The sequence below is a fragment of the Trifolium pratense genome, linkage group LG3 (assembly GCF_020283565.1).
Source record: "Trifolium pratense cultivar HEN17-A07 linkage group LG3, ARS_RC_1.1, whole genome shotgun sequence".
Taxonomy (NCBI): domain Eukaryota; kingdom Viridiplantae; phylum Streptophyta; class Magnoliopsida; order Fabales; family Fabaceae; genus Trifolium; species Trifolium pratense.
In genome coordinates, this window is record NC_060061.1 from 16,589,650 (window position 1) to 16,609,357 (window position 19,708).

Genomic DNA, 19,708 nt, shown 5'->3' on the forward strand with positions numbered 1-19,708 from the left:
GCAGGCAGATGTCTTGCGAGAATGATCAAAGAAAAACCGACAATTTCTCCAAAAGAAATATCATTCAACTTTCTGCATGAACAAATGTACCGTTTTTTAAATTCTTGATGATTCAAAAACATTCAATCTTCTGCACGAAAAAACAAAACACTTAATATAGGAAACATGCTATGTCCCAAAACTCTTTGAGACCAATGTTATGAAACATAGGTTTATGATTGATACCTTGTTCGGATATCCATTCTTTTTTATTCTTGATTATTCAAGAACAGTTAATCTTCTACTTGAAAAAAGAAAAATAAACCATAGTGGTTTATGATTTTTACCGGATACTGATTTTTTCATTCTTATAATGGATGAGCTGTCTTGATGATTTTATTGGAAACTGAAATATGAATTCTCTGTTCACATTGTAAAAATTTGTTTGGTGAGTTAAATGAATTTTGTTGGTTGAGTTAAATGAATTTTTAATATAAATTTATATTCATAATATGTGGGGAAGTATATTTTATTCTTTGATGACCCAAATGCAATCTTGCAATTGCAAAGTGTGCTGGCCTTCTGAAAGTTCTTGTATGATGTAATAAATTTGGACCAAAATGGTTAAATGTTGTCTGGATGACCTTAAGTTCAATTATTATTATTCATGATTGAAATTTTGAAATGGTATCTTTAAGTTATTGATGATCTTAGAATTTTGAAATTTTGAAATTTTGAGGTGCACCGAGATTTTTCAAAAGTTACAAAATATAACTTTTGCAAAATCATAATAGGTCACCATAATTCTGACATACTTATCGTAAAATCAAACATAGATTAAATGTAGCTCAATTCACTTCGCCCTCGACACACACCCATTGGCCCACAAAGATGCCAACACAGTTAATGTTAGGATTGATCTCAAGGAAGTGAGCTTCAAGTAGGTTGAACTTTTGAACAATGCTAGAGCAAGTTTCACCTTGTCCCACACCATGAATTGTGTCACATTTTGGGACTGCAAAACAACAAAGTTTATAGCACTAAAGTTAGATATTAGTAGTGTACTATTATAAAATCTAAATTATTGTATAGTCATTTGGCCATTCAAAGCCTATATTATTTCTTGTCAAAGCATGAATTATCTCTAGCTGTATTTTGAAGATTCAATTATAGATTTACCTGTTGGTGTTGGTCGACTTTCAACAATAAACATCATAATGAAAATAAATGAAAAAATTAGAGCAAAGTTGATGTTAGTAGACTTGGCCATTGTTCTTCTTATTCTTTCAAATCCTTTTCAATTAATTATGGTTCTAATGTTGCAGTTTATGTTTTTAGACTTTTGGGGTTCAGTTTATATAGGAAGTAGGAACCCAATGGCGTTGGATTTTAGGAACAATGCCGGCTTTGGGCAGTATATACATAGTGTTGGATATATCTTTGGCATTAGATTGGATATATATATATATAATAATAATAATAATAATAATAATTTTTTTTTCAAATAGTGTAATACTTAAACATTTATTGATAGAAGTGAAAAATTTCGAGTTTAAACTCTAATTTCTAATATATTGTATGATGTTTCTATTAACTGGGTTGGACTCACGAAAACAACTATATTAAGAATTTATATTGTGTTTTCATTGTTTAATCTCAAATATCAATAAATAAAAAAATTAAGGGCCATATAATTCAAACTAGGCCCGAAGGTTAATTTTCTTTCGGACAAAATCTTTTTGTTTTAAGTCATTAAGTTTGGTCGAGTGGTGAAAAATTTAAGTAGTATGAATGAGGTCTCAGGTTTGATCCACATAAACTCCAATATTGTAAACAAAAAAAAGTCTCTTTGTTCGGTATAAAAGGTAAATAATTAATAAAGTAACATGTAACAAAATTTTAGGTTATTGAATAATTTTTTGTCTTATATGATACTTGGTGGACAAAATATTATTTTGTATTTTATATAACTTATATTTGAGACAAAAAAAAATTATGTGGTTTAGTGAGAGACGATAATTTTATTTTTTTGTCAAGTCCTTTGAACCCCAATTTGTCCATTTCCATATTAGTTTTAAACTCAAACACAATAAAAATATAAAATTGGAGTTTTCGTGTACAATTATTTATTTTTTAACAAATCGATCACATATAAAATTAACCGGTCAATTGTCCATTGTTTTTCTTTAATAGCAAACCTTATTTTCTACTCATACAACAAGATAGTTTTAAAAAGTAACCAGAAAATTGTTTTCAATTATACACTAAGAGCAATCCTCAATTTCTCTCTCAACCTCTCACTTGATAGATTTTACTCAATAACTCATTGGAGAAAATTTTGATCCTTCAACCAATGATTCCTAGCTATTCAAGGTGTTTTTCAAATATTTTACAACCTTAATTAGAATCTCTCCCAAAAAGTCTCAACAAGTGTTAAAGGAAATGGTTTCTATGCAATCGTTACTATGCAGTCAAGCACTCCAGTAAACCATACTCAAATTTTAATACAATTTTTATTTTTGTAAAACATATAAATTTTATCTTTGGAATTTGAATCGTCCGATCTCAATCAAACAAATGGGTGACAAACTTTCCCTAGCTAAGAGTTTTAACACTGCAGCATGCTCAAGACAAGGGTCGAACTCAGGACATTGCTTAAGTTAGAAGAGACTCGCGTCATCTAATCTAAGTGTTCTTGGGTAAAAATAATTAAATTTGATAATTACACTTGCCGATTGTATGATTATTTAAGTGTGAGATAATTACATTATAATATAATTATTCAATTAAATTATATACATATAAGATAATTATATTTGCCAATTGTATAATTAATTATTTTTTAGACAATAATCATCATTGGAAAATAGCACAACTATTTATTATTTTTTTTGGTTAATAAAGAGGGCAAAGCCCAAAGAGAAAACAACTACAAAATTACTCTAACACTCGCATGCAAGCCCCGAATACATCATCAAAGAGGAGTTGTTGGAGTTCCATAAGAGGATCTCCAAATTCTCACATCATATGAACTCTGATTGAGACTAAAACTAGCTAGCCAATCCGCACAACTATTTAAGTGTAAAGATATCATACAAATTTTCAATAAATCTTCTTAATTGGACTATTGGCGCATTTCTTGAATTACCCTGCTATTCACACACACCCATTGACCCACAAATATGCTACCACAGTTGATATTGGGATTGAGTCTCAAGAACAGGGGCTGTTCTAGAGCAAACTTTTGAATGATGCTGAAACAAGTTTCCCCTACCTGCACACCATGAATTCTGCTGCATATTGGGGTTCCACCTGCAAAATTTATATAAAAAAAAAATGTAAGATATCGGTTTGTTATTTTATTGACTAGTAGTATAATTTTTCACCCATACAAAATGTAATATACAACATTTATATATATTTTTTACAATAATATTTATAATTTATAATATCATAAGTCAATTGTTCAAGATCAAATGCTTTTCACATTTACCATAAGTTCTAGGATGCAACACTAATATATATCAATTTGTAAAGATAAATATAGTTTTTTTCTTTTTTGTCAAGTAGTTAGAGACTAGAATTTCACTTTTAAGATAAGTAAGTAGATCTATTAGTGTTGGAACCTTAACCCTATATATTATATGCAATGTCTTTGTTAAATATGTTATGTTCAGAGAAACGACGAAGATAGTTCTCTATGATATATTTACGTGAGTTCTAAGCTTATTTACAATTAAAAGAAAAAGAAACTAGTACTACTATAGTACTATATGCATATTTACCTGTTGGCTGGCTCTCAACACTAATCATCATAATGAGAATAAATGATAAAACAAGAGCAAAACTGATGTTACTAGACCTGGTCATTCTTCCTCTTCCAACCTTCTTTTCAATTATTCGACACTAATGTTATTAATTGTGGTTTTAGAAGTTGGGGTACCTTAGTTTATAATAATAATACTAGTACTAGTAAATATGAAGAATAATATGCATGGAGACAATTTGGTTTCGAGGTATGGCATAGGATTTTAAGATGAGGGTCGGCTAATGTTTCTTAATTCTCTAGTGGAAAACATATATTAATTGGAGATATTTTTGTTGCATTGGTTTCTCCTCTCACAATAATAAGACAATGCCTCTTATCAGCGCCGGTCCCGAGTATTCGAAGGCCCTGTTTGAAAATTAAAAATGAATCTTTAATAAAAATATGATTTTTTTAAAAAAAAGTCATTCTCTATTTAAATTATAAATAACATAAAAAATAGTCATCATAGTAAATAACATGTAAAACCAACATATTTTAATCAATAACATTAAAATACATCTTCAATCTAATATCATTATCAACTTTACATTTCCTTCGGAAAAAAAAAAACTTTCTTGTAATGTTGCTTCGTTTTTTACAATCAACCGCAAGTTACTTATAAAATTAAAAGTGTATCTATTAAATTTTCTTTTTCTTGAGTAATAAAATATTTTTTGTAGTAACAAAGTCATTAATTTTTTTTACATATATAAATTTTTTAATAAACCGATATAAACAATCGGAGGCCCCTAAATGTTTGAGGCCCTGCGCGGTGGCACACCTTGCACACCCACAGGGCCGGCCCTGCCTCTTATCCCTCCTACTTACAAGGAGCCGTTGAGTTCGATTTTATTTTTTTTCGAGTTTGGAAGGAAGGAGAGTCGAGGTTTTTTTTTTACTCAAAATAAACGATATTCATTAATTCAAATTGATAGAGTACATCGATACAATACAAATTCAAAGTCGCTAAAAACAAAAAGGATAAATCCGCGAACAAACTCATAGTATTCATGTTAATAGCATAAACCGGCAAATTGCATATGCCTACAAATTGAAATATGACTATAATGAAGTATTCGGAATATCTATAGCTTCGGATTTGTAGCGTTGATGACACCAAAGTCGATGTTGGGAATTGACTTGAAAACGTGGAAAAAACACTTGTGAATTCGGATTGAATCACACCAATAATCTTGATGTGTGGAGCAAATCGAATAAGCAATCAAAACGTGGAAATATCAATAATAATCACGAACAAAAGATAAGCAATAAAACTGTAAAGAACACGAAGCAATTGTTTACCCAGTTCAGTCAAAACTGACCTACTCTGGGGGAGAGAGCCACTCTCTGTTCCACTATCAATGAAAAGCTTGATTACAACGAGATTCACTACAAAAGATTTGCAAGAATTAGACTTCAACCCTAATTCTACCCTTTTCCCAAATCTCTTCCCGTGACCAAGAGATTTCAATGATAAGTGATTACAAGATGAAAGAATCAACACCTAAAACCTAGAGATGAACCAAGAGTAACCCTCTTAACCCTAGCCGCCGTTTTGGTGAAAGAAACCCTCAAAACTTGTTGTCAAAAAACAGAAAACGTGACCCTTTAAATACTCTGCAGCAATTTTCGCCCAAGGCACCACTTTTTTCGCCTGAGGCACCAGTTTTTTTGCCTGGGGCGAAAAGAAAACAGAGAGCCCCCTTTTCCTGCTTCAAATTTCGCCCGGGGCACGGGTTTTTTCGCCCGGGGCGAAAAAACAGCAGATTAGTGTTTTTTCCACGTTTTCAAGGCAATTCCCAACAATCTCCACCTTGCCTTTAAAACGATGGTGATGCCAACTTCCCATCAACCACTATGCTGCTCTCTCCACTTGTTTACACCATACCCTCTTCGGCCCCCGGAGTCTACCTCTCCGTACTCCCGAAAAATGCTTGCCTCCAATTGCCCTTGGATTTTTAGGACAATACACAAGCTAAACCATACCCTCTTCAAACCCCGGATTGTAGCTTTCCGTACTCTTGAAGATATGCTTGCCTCCAACCAACCTTGGAATTTTTAGGTGGTTTCACAAGCTGCAACCTCAAACTCTCCTTGTGTCCAACTACCTCCAGCAGTCTACCAAGTTACCAAGCTTGATCACCGTTGCTTCCACACAAGGTCTCCATAGCCATACCACTTTGGTATACCTCTACCTCAAACCGAGATTCCTCCACCAAAGCCTTAAACCGGTATATCCACTATGTCTTCCACCTTGTAACTGAGTATTCTTACCACCGCCTCTCCAGGCTGATGTTGAGTATTATTCCACCGCCTCTCCAGGCTGATCAGCAAGCTATGAGTGTCAACTGGTGACTATGAGTGCTCCCGCACTCTCATAGCCTTCCTCCTCATCAACGGCAACATGAGCTGACGAACTACCACTGCCCTCTTTGAGGACAATCCTTCTTGAAGTGACATGGATCCTGACAATAGAAGCATCTGAACCTGCCACCATTATCACCTTTTGGCCTAGACTTTGACCCATATTTCTTCCCCTTTCCTCTACCGTCGTTCTCACTTCTATCCCTCATCACATTTAACCCTTCCGCACTATCATCAACCCTCAAGTCTCTCAACTTTGTCAACTCCTTGGTCCTCAAGGCCGATTGAACTTCATCCAATGTGATAGTACCTTCTTTGCCATAAAGCAACGCATCCTTGAGATTTTCAAGTGACTTGGGTAAAGCACACAACAAATGAAAGGCCTTGTCCTCGTCTTCCAAATTCACGTCAATGTTCGCCAAGTCGTCAATGATCTTGTTGAACTCCGAAAGTTGCTCCACCACAGGCTTGTTCTCCACCATTCGAAAGAAAAACAACCGTTCTTTCAAACACTGCTTATGTGCCAAAGACTTCGTCATATACAACGCATCCAGCTTGGTCCACATAGCCGCCGCAGTTTTTTCTTTAGCTACTTCCCTCAACACATTATCCGCGAGGCACAAGATAATGACACTCAAAGCCTTATCATTCATCTCGCTCTTTTCTGCGTTCGAGAGAGTATTTGGCATATTCGATATGCCCAACAATGCTTCAACACACTTTTGTTGTGTTAATATTGCCCGTACCTTCACCTTCCATAAACCGAAGTCATTTTTACCGGTGAACTTCTCAATCTCCCACTTAGAACCCATGATACTTAATTCGTTTGATCCTTTGCCCCACGGTGGGCGCCAATTGTTGTGAATTCTTTAATAATCACATCAAGATTATTGGTGTGATTATTAAAGAATTCACAACAGTCGACATTGACTGAATCTGCACTAGATTGAACTAATCATTCAACCTAAAAAAAATAAACACCACACAAAGACGAGACAACAAAATACACCGCATAAAGACGAGAAAATAAAATACACCGTACGATGATAAACGAGAAAGAAATATGTGAAAATCACACTTATTTATTATAACGAGAAAGAAAAACGATTTGGAGGGGTGATTCCAGGCCAAAATTGATTTTAAATCACACATCTTTGATAAACGAAGAAGAAGAAGAAGAAGAAGAAGAAGAAGAAGAAGAAGAAGAAGAAGAAGAAGAAGAAGAAGAGTGTTGGCGGCTAGGGTTAGAAGAGAAGATTGTCTGCTTTGGGGTTAACCTGTCATGGTTTTGTCCTTTGTAGAAAATGCGCCTTGGTGGTTTGAAAGGTGTGAGTGTTGTATATAAACCACCTTAGCCTCAATTATCAAGCGATGTGAGACTATTTGGTGTATCCGAAGCAATAAAATTATTAGAAACTGATCCAACACTCAGTGTAGGTGCGCTGCTACATATTGATGTTATCTTTTATGAGAAGGCATGATGTATTTACAAAGATTCCAACAAGTGAGAGTTTTAGGAATCCAGAGGTTTTCAGAGAATGAAATTGTATACCTTTTTCCCATAGAGTTGCCTCTTAAATAGGAGGTTCATACCGTCATGTAAATGAAATAAGATTAAGCGGTTACACCTTACCCAACATATTGTCCAAATTACTACGAGACTATAATTGAATGGTCCAAATTAGCCTTGAGGATCTTTTTATACCTTGTACGTACTGCATATACGACTTGTTGCGTTGGGGACAAAATCGATAAAATGACAAACCATTGAAAATTATACATAAAGTGAAAATCTATACTGTATTTTAAATTTACTAATTTAATTTAATTTTTTTATTAGTACGAAAAATAGCACTATAAAGCTTAAAATTCACACATGTTGAATTTCGTTCTTCCCTCCCTCACCGCCCCCATAATTCAAACGTGAATATTTCAACCTCTTTTTCAAATCTCACTCTCTTCTCTCGTTCCCCGTTCTAGTTTTCAACTCCATTCTCATTTCTAACTTCAGGTATTATTATTATTATTATTCACTTTCTCTTCTCTTTCAATTCTATTTTCTTCACTTTCACCGTGCTTTTAGGGTTTCTCAAATTTTCAATTTTCTGTACAAACTCAGTGTCTTTTATCGTTAGATATATGGAAACAGACGAGTCATGTCGAGTGCTTCCTTTTCAGCTTCAATTCGATAAACCCCTTGCTTCTCAGGTATTCTACATTCCGCCTTCAAATCTATGCTACTGTTCAATTTTCGATGCGTTTGTTTAAGCTTAAAAAAAAATAGATTCTTGAAAATGATTTTCTAAAAAATCTATAACAAACACTATTAAAATGATATAATTGATTTATTTTTTTTTTAATTTTTACCGTTTGTGAGTGAATTTCGAATTGCAGGTGAAAATTGCGGAGTGGAATCCTGAGAAGGACTTGCTAGCTATGGTTTCTGATGACTCTAAGATCTTGCTTCATCGTTTCAATTGGCAACGCCTTTGGACAATTACTCCAGGTCTTGCTCCATCTTTTCATTTTTTTTCTTTCTATTTTCATTGTTTTCTATAATTTGTGTTAATTCTTTCTATTTTCTTACAATTGATGTGCTTGGGTGTTGAATGAATGTCTGTTTTCATGCAGGAAGATGTGTATCGTCCTTGTGTTGGCGTCCTGATGGCAAGGCAATTGCTGTTGGGCTTGATGATGGAACGTTGTCACTGTATGATGTTGAGGTGGGTAGTAGTTTTATTTTTGTGGGATGAATATTTTTAGTCATTTGCTCGTGATAATCATTTTTATTGTCTGAATTAAGTGTTAATAAATGTATTTCATACTGTGCCTGAGAAATTTAAAGGGAAAGAAGTATTTTTCGATCTTTTTAGAGACCATAGACTGACTAGTATTGCTGAGGTACACCTGATTAAATAAGCTAAGATAACGTATGTTTGGTTTCAAATACATACAATTTTGTATGGTTTGTTTGTTACTTTGAAATCTAGATTTTGTGTATTTTTACTATTATGACATTATTGGAAATCTATACTAGCCATAATTGTGGACCTAAGATTCTACTTGTTCAGTTGTTTTTACATTGATGATAAGATATTTTGAATTTTCCGGTCTAACTAACAAATAAGCAATGTGATATTTTTCAATCTAAGGATGGAATATCAATTAAAATCCAACAATGTTACTTGAAACAAACTTGCTTTTCAGTCAAAGGGGGAACTTGATGCAAAGGTTTGAATTTTTGCCGTGTGATTGGGAGGTCACATGTTCGAGTCATGGAATCGGTCTCTTGCAAATGCAATGCAAGTTTGCTTACAATTAATTTGCAATGGGTCTGATGACCTTGGACCCCTCAAAGGGAAGAACTTAAGATGACTAGGCTGCCAGTTTTTCCTAAGAAGATTAGATAGAGTCTTTGACTCTTAGGTACCGTTTGGCCAGACTTTTTTATGGTCTAAAAGTTACTTTAAAATAAAGTTCAAAATAAGTGCTTTACAAATAAAGTTAAAGCTGTTTGGTGATTTCATTTTTAAAAAACTTAAAAATAAATTATAGTTTAAAGTTTATTTCGTAAAATATTTTATAATAGTTATGATAATATTAAAAATCATTATAAAATATGATATTTCAAATTAAATATGATAATATATTCTATGTTATAATATTTTTTAAAAGATAATACATAGTACTTTTTTTTGTTACTATGATATCGGTACGAAGTTTCCACCGATGTTAGCGATCACTAATCTTCTTCGAAGAACCTGTACAGCACACAACGTGGGTTCTCCCTCCCAATCAAATTTTCTCCATATATATTATAAATGTTTCTCAAAAAGAAAAAATAGAACATTAGACAAAGTATACGTACTAATATCATTTTATTTTTTTTCTTGACATAATACGTACCAATATCATAAAAAGTAATATAGTCATATATTTCTAAAATCATCAAAAAGTAATATAGTCATTTTTTATTCATGAAATAAAAAAGATGAGTATACGTTGGAAAAAAAAAGTATATGATGTAGTTAGTGGTTACCTACAGCCGTTTCCCATAAAAAGATTGAACCGGGTATCGAAGGGGAACATGGAAAAAAGGAGGCGCAAGCCATTTTAAGTTGATATTTTTAACTTTTTTTTGGGACTCCTTAGACATTGTTTTTCTTCAATAAAAATAAGTCCTTATTTTTTTGTAGAGCTTCTTTCAATTTGCGTTTGGCCTGACTTCTACTTAAAACAAAAAAAAAGTCATAAAAAAGCTGGGCCAAACGGTACCTTAGTAATCTATTTACCTGATAGAAAACGGGGATAGTGTTTTTTCTTTTGGTCAGTTTGCGGATAGTGTTTATGGTTGATTTTCCTTTGTTTTTTGTGACTTACCTAATTCCTGATATTTTCTATATGGCAGAATGGGAAGCTGTTAAGAAGCTTAAAATCACATTGTGCTGCCATCATATGTCTCAATTGGGAGGAGGACAGTCACGTAATTCCTGTACGCTTCTTCCAGCCGAAAGCCTATTTTTCAAGTGACACATAATGCTTAACTAAGTGTTAGACTATGGATATTAAATTCTTGTTATGTGAAAGGGGTGTATTATGGATGCACCGCACATGCTTGTTTTCTTTCTACTATTCTGATCTTTCCTTCCTTTCTTACAGGATGACCATTGCCACACTTCAAAGTATGAAGATAGAACTTCCCGTTTCTTTCCTCCTGCTCCAAAAGTTCCTCGAATGCCTGGATTGGTATCTGGGGATAACGGCTTCATGGATGATGGTGATGATTCGTTTGAGGAGCTGTCAAATTCTTCTCACCAACGATTCAACGTCTTATGTAGTGGAGACAAAGATGGGAATATATGTTTTAGTATATTTGGCATCTTCCCTATAGGGAAAACTGTAAGTCATTGTCGTAGAGGGTAGCATTTTTCATGAATAAATTTTTGAGTTGTGATGTGGGAATACCATCCTAACCTTTGGGTTTGTATTAGTTGATACATAAATTTCTTTCCTTTGGGGATACCATCCTTTTTCAATACTATTAAAAATGCTTATGCCTGTTGGTGTTTCAGAACATACACAACCTCACTTTTCCCACTTCTAGTGATGGTGCAGAAAGAAGTAAAAGACTTTTGAATGCTTCTATACACAAGGTAGATTCTCTTTCTATTTTGAATACTGAACTTCATTTGAGGATCCCCTTCCCCTTAGTTGTGGACAGAAGTTGAAAAACACAAGAGTAGTTTGATGTTTGAAATTAATGGTAGGATTTATTAGAATATTAAGTAGTATTTTTAACATAGGAAATATGAGAAAAGGAGCGAACTGAAAGCCGCAGAATGAACTACCTCAAGGATGACATATTATATTCTGTTCAAAATTCTGCCAAAAGATTAATGAACTATTGGACCCAATGTTTATGGTAATACATTCAGTTCAATACTGAAGTATCTGTTGTACTTTTATTATGCTATGTAATGTTATAAAAGCGTGCCATGCTATCGGCCTAGTTGGCAGGCAGCTAGAATAATTTAATTTAGTTAGAAATCTGAATGAGATCACTAACTACCTACTAGTGTAACAAAACTCGTTAGAGGTTTATCTCTTTAAGCTTTCTTCCATAATCTGTTTTTCTTACTTTTTAAATGGTTTTTATTTTTTTTATTTATTTTTGTCACAATGCTACCTACACAATTCTTTTAGTAGTAAAAGGAGGTGGATGGAAGCGAAATTCCAAGTTCACTTCATATTGCTTGATGCACTAATGAATCATTGAACAAAAAAAGTTGAAACGATAAGTTACACAGGTTAATTAAAAACTGTCATGATAGGAACTCAGATAAAAACTTAAGAGAAAAATATTCTTATCCAATGAAAGTAACAAGTGGAAAATTCCTTGTTGCAAGGGGGCACTTCCTTCACAATCATAACAAACAATGAGGCAATTCTTTCCTTACTGCTTGCCTCTTCAACATTCCAAAGCCCCCTATTTAACTATCAACCTGGTGCCCTTTAATATCAGCTGTTACAATTTGTAACCGACTGTAACTATTGTATTACAATTAAACCAGTTCCCCTCAATGTCACACAATAAAAGCAACCGTCACAGTTTCTAATTGACTTTAATGCTGAACTACAATTTGGTCCTCCTGGAGTACACTTTCCAGACCCTGCCTCTTTAATTAGGCTCAAGCCTGTTTTTAACATGCAATGAACCAACATAAAAAATTTAAGATATTGGGCGAAGGCACATGAATTTTAATCACACTTCTGACACACCCCACCGATTGCTCATATAAGTTCTCATAACATGCTATGAAGCAATTCCCTAGTTATTTACTTGTTGAGGCTTATATTTTTACATTTCAATAGGTTGCTTTATCAAAAGATCTTTGTCGTTTGATAGTCATGTGCTCAGGAGACCTTGTTAAAGTTGTTGATGACTTGGATGTTATTCAAATGGCCGGGCATAATGAACATGGCTTACATTGCTTAGCCCTAAACACAGCTATATTTTGGAATAGGTAAACATTTATTCTTTGACAAATGGGATGAATCTAGTGTAATTTTTCAAGATGCATCTTTTTATTTTTTTTGCAAAATATATAACCTTATGTCTGTGAGACAAATGCAAATGAGAATAGGTTGGTCATGCGTTATAATGGACATTCTTTCTGCCTCTTATTTCTGCAATTTGGTTCCCTCTATCTATGTACAGGAAAAATGAGCTCCATCAGGTAGCTCAACAGGCTTCTAACATCGAGGATTTGACTGAGGTTGTTCGGGCATCATTATCAGTCATGTCTAGGCAGTGGTCTGATGCCATGCATACATTCAAGGAGAAGTTCAACTCTTTGTCTACTCTGATTACGGATCACGGTAACTTAAAAACCTTCGTAGATATTTTTAGTTCTAACCAAATGAATTTGAGAAAAGAGAGAATTTGCAAAATTCTGAAGATGTGAATATGTATTAACTGAATCAAGCAATGTTATACATGCTATTTATACTATAGCCAGATGATTTTAGAAATACAGATAACTGACAGAAACTAACTACTCCATCCGTCCCAAAGTGACTTACCTAGTTGACCAATTCACACATTAAAAAGAGTGTATAAATGAAAGAGAATAGTACTTTTACTAAAGCACCCTTGTCATGCATTGGTTTATTCACTTTTACCATAAATGCAAAGTGGAAGACATTGAATTGGGAGTGATGCAAATAATATTAATCAGAGGGTTCAATTGGAAAAAAATAATTAATGTTGTATTGAAAATTGAAATGGGTCAGTCATTTTAGGACATTTTGTTGGTGCAAATATGTCAGTTATTTTGGGACAGAAGGAGTAATAACTAACATAACAGAACTAATGAACTATATAACTGAAAGACAAGCCAGGTGACTCTAATACACTAACTGTTGCAGCATTCTGAGTCATACCAGAGAAGTATGCATGCTTTGCATATTATGCTATCATATCCTTTTATTAATTTGTTTCTATCATTTATTGCTAGGACTTGATTCCTCTCCCCAAGAGGAGTTTCTGAGCCTTCTGGGCGGTGCAAGGACTAGTCCAGCAGTTCATCAATTTCTTGTTAACACTCTTGGTGAAGCGGTATACAAACAGCTTTATGTAGCTTATCATGTGTTCGCTTATTCATGAATAGCTTATGAATTTAGTTTTCATTCAGTAAATTTATTACTTCACAGGGTGTCAAGCGCATTTCAAAGGTTCTTTGCGGTGCTGGCAAAGAACTTCAACGTATTGTCTTGGAGCACCTCCAGGTACAACATTGCACTGTCTCATGTGCACATAATTACTAAATGGTAGTAAAATGTGTTACTGTTTGAAAGCATATGCTTTTAAAGTTCATGTCAAATAAGTGATAACTTGTTGCATAATAACACAGGCTTTTGACAAGTCACAGACCGTGTCAAGGTCTTTTTCTTTTGGCATAACTACACATTTGGTCCCTTACGTTTATTTTAGGTTTCAATTTGGTCCCTTACGTTTAAAAAGTATCAATTTGGTCTCTTACGTTTATTTTAAATGTAAGGGACCAAATGTGTAGTTAAGCCTTTTCTTTTTTTCTGAATTTTCTTCAGACCACATTAGAGGGTTTGAGCTAGGGCATTGTTTCACTCATTCCATGTCTTAATAAAGTAGGCTCATGAACAAGTCTGCTGATCTGCTCTTAGCATAATGGTTTGGGGCACCAGAGGCTGTTGTTGTGTGGCCATCCTGAAGTGGCTGAAGTTCAATATATTGCAGAAGAATTGAAATTATAATTCTAAAGCTAAATTCCAGCTTTGCTGTGATAAAGAAGCCTCAACATAATTTTTTTTTTATCTTTGCTTCATTTAATAACAATGTTGATGGAGTGTACAAACATGAGATAAAAGATCAAAAAGGACACATGGTAGTGTATTGTATAAATTGTTAAGAGATCTAAAACCATTTATGTACATTCATGTAATATATTATAGTTTAGGATGATCAGTTCTTCTATTCTTGATATGGTAGTAGAACTTCATTTGCTTTTTACCAAACTATTTGTACAAACTCCACACTCTTATTTACTAAACTTTAAGCAATGTATATGTCAGCCCGCTGCAGAAGTTATTGGATTCAGAATGGGAGAACTAAGAGGGCTTTCAAGATGGCGTGCACGATATCACGGCATTGGCTTGGATGAACCACTCATTAGCAATGCAACAGAAAAGGCTGGTATGCTACTTGTACAAGTTGAACGATTTATGAGGGTTCTTTCATCTGTCTTGCAGCAGGTGTGCCTTTGAAATGGATCTTACAAGGTTTAACTTTATTATTTCCAATGTATGGTCGTTACTAATAAGATTTATCAGTCTGATTCATTATTGTTTTCAGCTATATATTCTTATAGAGTTTCAATAAAATATAAGTTATGTTTCTAGAGAAAACACAGGAAAAATTATGGACATATTCTGGCTAAAATTTCCTGAAGATTGCTAAATTTACTAAGACATGTTAATCAGCATAACTTTCAAGTGCCTCTTTTGGCATCTGGTGAAACCACAAAATTACTTTTGTCTTGAAAAGTTTGTACTATCTTCTTACTGTACTATAAGAACACATATTCTGACATCATTTCTTAACAAAATAATTTCAAAAGATGTCCATGTCTACATTTTTGTAAAAGCATGTTCTGTCTGATAATTTTATTTTGTTTGTTTGCTTGCTCACATATCCTCAATCAGTATTCAAACTTCTTCAACTGGCTATTAAAGTGCATAAAATTACTCATGTCAGAACCAAGTGACCAGCTTCTTCCATATAACAGGTTGTCTTGCCATTCCTAATTGTTTGTGTTGGAGGTGTTATGTTATTTTTCTTATTTTACTTTTGGTTTTGGCAGTGAACTTGTTATTATATTTCTGAAGTGTCTGTATGAACAAGATCCAGTAAAGCAACTGCTAGAAATATCAGAAACAGATTATGATGTTGAAATTGATTTGTAAGTTTTTTTTGTCTAACCGCAATCCATTTGATATTTATCCAAATTTATTGTTAATTTGAACTGTACATTCTTGTCATATCTTTGTTGTGGTGTTGACTCAACTGTATAGCTTGTACAAGTTATGATGTTATTGACACTTCACGCATAACTCTAGGAAACAAGATATGATTAAGTGGCAATTTAAAGTTATAATGCTTTATAATTTTTTAAAACTAAACCAGGTATTTGTGATGGAATTTCAATTTTAAACCTCAGCTACTGCTATTAATATTTTTTCTCCCTGATAAAAGAGGAAATGGTATTTGACAAGAGAAAATGAGCATTTAAAGAGTATTTCTCCGCATAGGCCGATTCCTCCGCTTGAACCTGTGGCCACTTATTCACATTGTAACAACATAAAGGCATTTGTCGGACTTCCTAAGGGTACTAGCAAGAAAAGTGTTTTCTTGATTTTGGAGCATAAACAATTAACTAAATTTAGTATTTACAAAAAAACAAAGTTTAAAATCCAAATCCCTTCTATCTGTAGAAGACGAATGGTGAACAAAGTATAGTATAGCCAACCAAGAGTTGGGTCTAGTTTTGAAGATTCTCTATCAGCAGGATTTCATAAATTAGGTAATATTCTGGAGAGAGTTGAAGTTGCTAATGGGGTTTTTACATAAATTAGGTACAGAATATAAAAAAAGGATGATTCCCAACCTGTATATGCTTGAAATGATTTCCAGTAAGTTATGGAATGTCATGTAGATGGTTTTGTAAAATATATTGACTTGTTTTACAATAGTGGACTTCTGTTAGTATGATTGTTGGCTTCATTCTAATTTTAAATATTATTTTGTTGAAATCTTCAGGGAGACAGCAGAAAGAGTTAGAGAATTAGTTCAGTTTGGGGGATTTTCCGACACTGAATATCTTAGGAGGAATTTGGCTAAAGAATTTCAACAGTTGGAGTTAAGGTATATATGTGTCCTTTCATCATTCCCGGTTAGATAAGGCTTTAGTTGTTAGTTTTCCCTGTTAATTGCGCTCATCTACCCTGTTAATGATGATAATACATAAATTATTATGAACTGATTACAAAGAATCTTGAGATTTTTTTGTTGCACAAAACAATATTTTTCATACTGTCTAGACAGGCTTATTTCATAATGAAAAGGAAAACAAGATTATTCTCAGTTGTTTTGCGTCGAAAGTATTGGCAGAGATGAACTCCAAAACATTATACTCTACCAGTTTAGATGCTGAGCTTGAAAGTATACCATCTTAAAATAGTACCCATGAAACAAGTTTCTTTTCCTGTTTAGAAATTGATTTTCCTAAAAAATCTGCCAATTATTGCTCAGAAAGAAAGAAAAAAGTCAAGTCATCTAAATACCGAAGATATCTTTTTCACATTGTTCTAGTTACATCTCTTGATTGTTCAGATTTTTATTGTGACTTTACTGTACTTCAGCTTTAAAGATGCCTTTCAAATGCCTTTTACGACAATCTCTAGAAAGATACTTTGTGAGGATTTATTACCGCTGTTTCCTCTTCCATCTTTGCCACAAGCATCATCATCATCATCATCATCATTGACGAGAATTCCCACTTCAATATCATATTATGAGGTACTTATTACAGATTGACCATTTTGCTAATTTTTAATATTTCTAATCCAGGGAATAAGAGGCCTCACTGTGTTATATATTTCGATTCTTATCTGAGTTTGATGTCAGTGTGTTTCAAATTCTATTAAAACGCTGTATTCTTATTTTCTTTCTGTAGGATTCCTCCAGAGCTTCTTCGTCGCATTACACCGGTCAACATCAAGTTATTGATTACTTATCTTTTCAAGTACCTGATGAGTCTTTCTCAGATATTGAAAATTGCATATGCATAGTCAGAGGATTTATGCATAACTCAGACTGTCTAAAGAAGGGGTATAGTTCTTTGGAAGCTGTACTGTTATGTGTTCCTGTTGATTATAAATGTGTCGATCTGTCATTGTATAAGGTAAATTCTTGAAAATTATAAATATTCCAAACATTTCTACTCCCAATTTTCAACCTCACACAATCTCAATATTTGTTATTTTGAAAATGTGTTGTTTGATACAGGATAGTCAACTTGTCTTGCTACTAAACAAAGATAATAATACATCAGAAAGTGCCGGAGATGGTTGTATGATGATTCTGGAAGCAAGTGATCTCCCATATGTCTCTCTATCAAGATCTGCGTTTGTAGACGTCTGGAGGTTACAAGAACTGAAGGTAAGTCATACTAATAAGTCTGTTGTTTTCATTGTATATGGCATATGTTAGGATATCTGTTGCCAACTCTTTATATATTATCTAGCCATAGAATTTCAAGTTAACTGAAGGTAATATTATAAATTCAAAGTACATCGTATGCTTAACATTTTAAGCAATAAGCACCCTTTAGACCACTCTTGTTCCTGAAGAGAAACAGCACATCCTGTTTTCTTCTGTATAGTTCTTTTACTCGTTACAAGACCAACAGGAAAGAAAGAGCGAATGAAAACGAGAAACTAATATTTTGAACCTCACTAATGTAAATATTTTCCTAAATTATGGCGTTCATGATTCTGTGAGTTGAGTTTAAACTGTTATGGCCCATGAATGATTCTCGTCTACAACACCTCATCAACCTTGTTTACTACCCTATTTTCTTTGATAGTATGAAATAGTTAATGATAACCAGTAACCACAACCATGTAAGGTAAGACCTGGCTCATCAACTTATAATAGGCATCCTAGCGATAGGAACTAGCGAAAGAATTATGGACATAAAAATTTCAAATATTGACTACCGACTACAATACTAGAATTCCACCGAACAGATTGATTGATATTTTAGGAACTGCATTTGATTATTTTGAAAAAGTATTCCATTTCCTTTCCTGCTCGAAACAACCATGAGTTAATGTCAATATGTGCGATTTCCATTTAATAAATTTCACTAATATGAATAACTTATCAATATCCTTTTTGAAGCTATATCTAATGTTTGTATTCCATTAGTCATATTGTTTTGTGATTATGATCACGTAGGAATCTGCCGCTATCCTGCACATAGGGGATGAGAAAGCTCGTACGATCCCTCACTGTGTAATTGCTCCCTTGGCAGTTAGTGGTAAGTGCTCTCTTTTTGGCTTAAATGCATAACAATTTTCAGAACAATCTGCCTAGCTGAAGTTCCTCGGGCATAACAAATGAATGAATAACATATACCATGTCAATTGTATATATACTCTACTTGTACTCAGACCACAAAATATCTCGCAAATTTTATTAGATGCAATATATTTGGTCTATGAACTAATATCATAGTCTAGTGTTGGTCATTATTTTTTGTTCAGCTTAATGCTATACATACATATTGCGGATACAAGACATAGTGCATACAAGAACTCCTGTAGTCCAATTGCAGAATGCTTAAGAAAAGTCAATAAAATTCAGGATAATGGTTTTATCTATAGCTAGTTTTTGTTAAAATTTGTCAATAGTTGGAATTAAATTGGAGATAAATAAATTTTGACGTATTAGAATTGTAATTGATGTGGGTATTGGTATATCTTAGTATAAGCCATTCACCTGGTCAATACTGACTCAGTTGTTACTTTTATGTCTTGCTAACAGCTTCAAGAGGCGTGGCTTGTGTATTTGCTGCAAGAAAGCGTGCCTTGGTCTACATTTTGGAGGAAGATGAAGACGAGGTCTCTGATGCAGAATAGTTCTCTTCTTAGCATTTAGTTTTGTTATTTATTTATTTATTTGAAGAGGGAGGAGGGGTGGGGTGTTGGATAATCAGTTGCCATTTTCTTAATAGTTATTGAAATATTGTTGTATCATGTCCATATTCTTTATTAGCGAACTAGAATGTTCACCCGTGCAGGGAACTATTTTTGTGCAGTAAATATTTATTCCCATCTACAAAGAATTCACAATGCTTAGAATGAAACAATAGAATAATGGTATGCATAATTTGAAGTTTGAACATTAATGTGGAGCAGCTTGAACTCCTTAATGCTATACATATTTTCCTATCTTCT

At 33.6% G+C, this 19,708-nt stretch overlaps 1 protein-coding gene across 2 annotated transcripts; it reads left to right on the forward strand.

The window, feature by feature from the left end:
* Positions 1 to 8,036: 8,036 nt before the first annotated feature.
* On the forward strand, positions 8,037 to 19,617 carry LOC123916622 (anaphase-promoting complex subunit 4). Of its 2 annotated transcripts, none has more exons than XM_045968126.1 (20): positions 8,037 to 8,162; positions 8,271 to 8,359; positions 8,546 to 8,657; positions 8,783 to 8,874; positions 10,560 to 10,643; positions 10,811 to 11,050; positions 11,224 to 11,304; positions 12,524 to 12,675; positions 12,870 to 13,030; positions 13,669 to 13,769; positions 13,865 to 13,939; positions 14,762 to 14,941; positions 15,392 to 15,474; positions 15,550 to 15,648; positions 16,506 to 16,610; positions 17,108 to 17,264; positions 17,422 to 17,649; positions 17,754 to 17,906; positions 18,708 to 18,789; positions 19,296 to 19,617. In XM_045968126.1, the coding sequence occupies exons 2-20, from the start codon at positions 8,291 to 8,293 to the stop codon at positions 19,388 to 19,390; spliced, it is 2,349 nt and encodes a 782-aa protein (XP_045824082.1). In that variant the 5' UTR covers positions 8,037 to 8,162; positions 8,271 to 8,290; the 3' UTR covers positions 19,391 to 19,617. The 2 variants fall into 2 exon arrangements, with proteins under 2 accessions (XP_045824082.1, XP_045824083.1); XM_045968127.1 differs by having other exon boundaries at positions 8,287 to 8,359.
* The last annotated feature ends 91 nt before the right edge of the window (positions 19,618 to 19,708 follow it).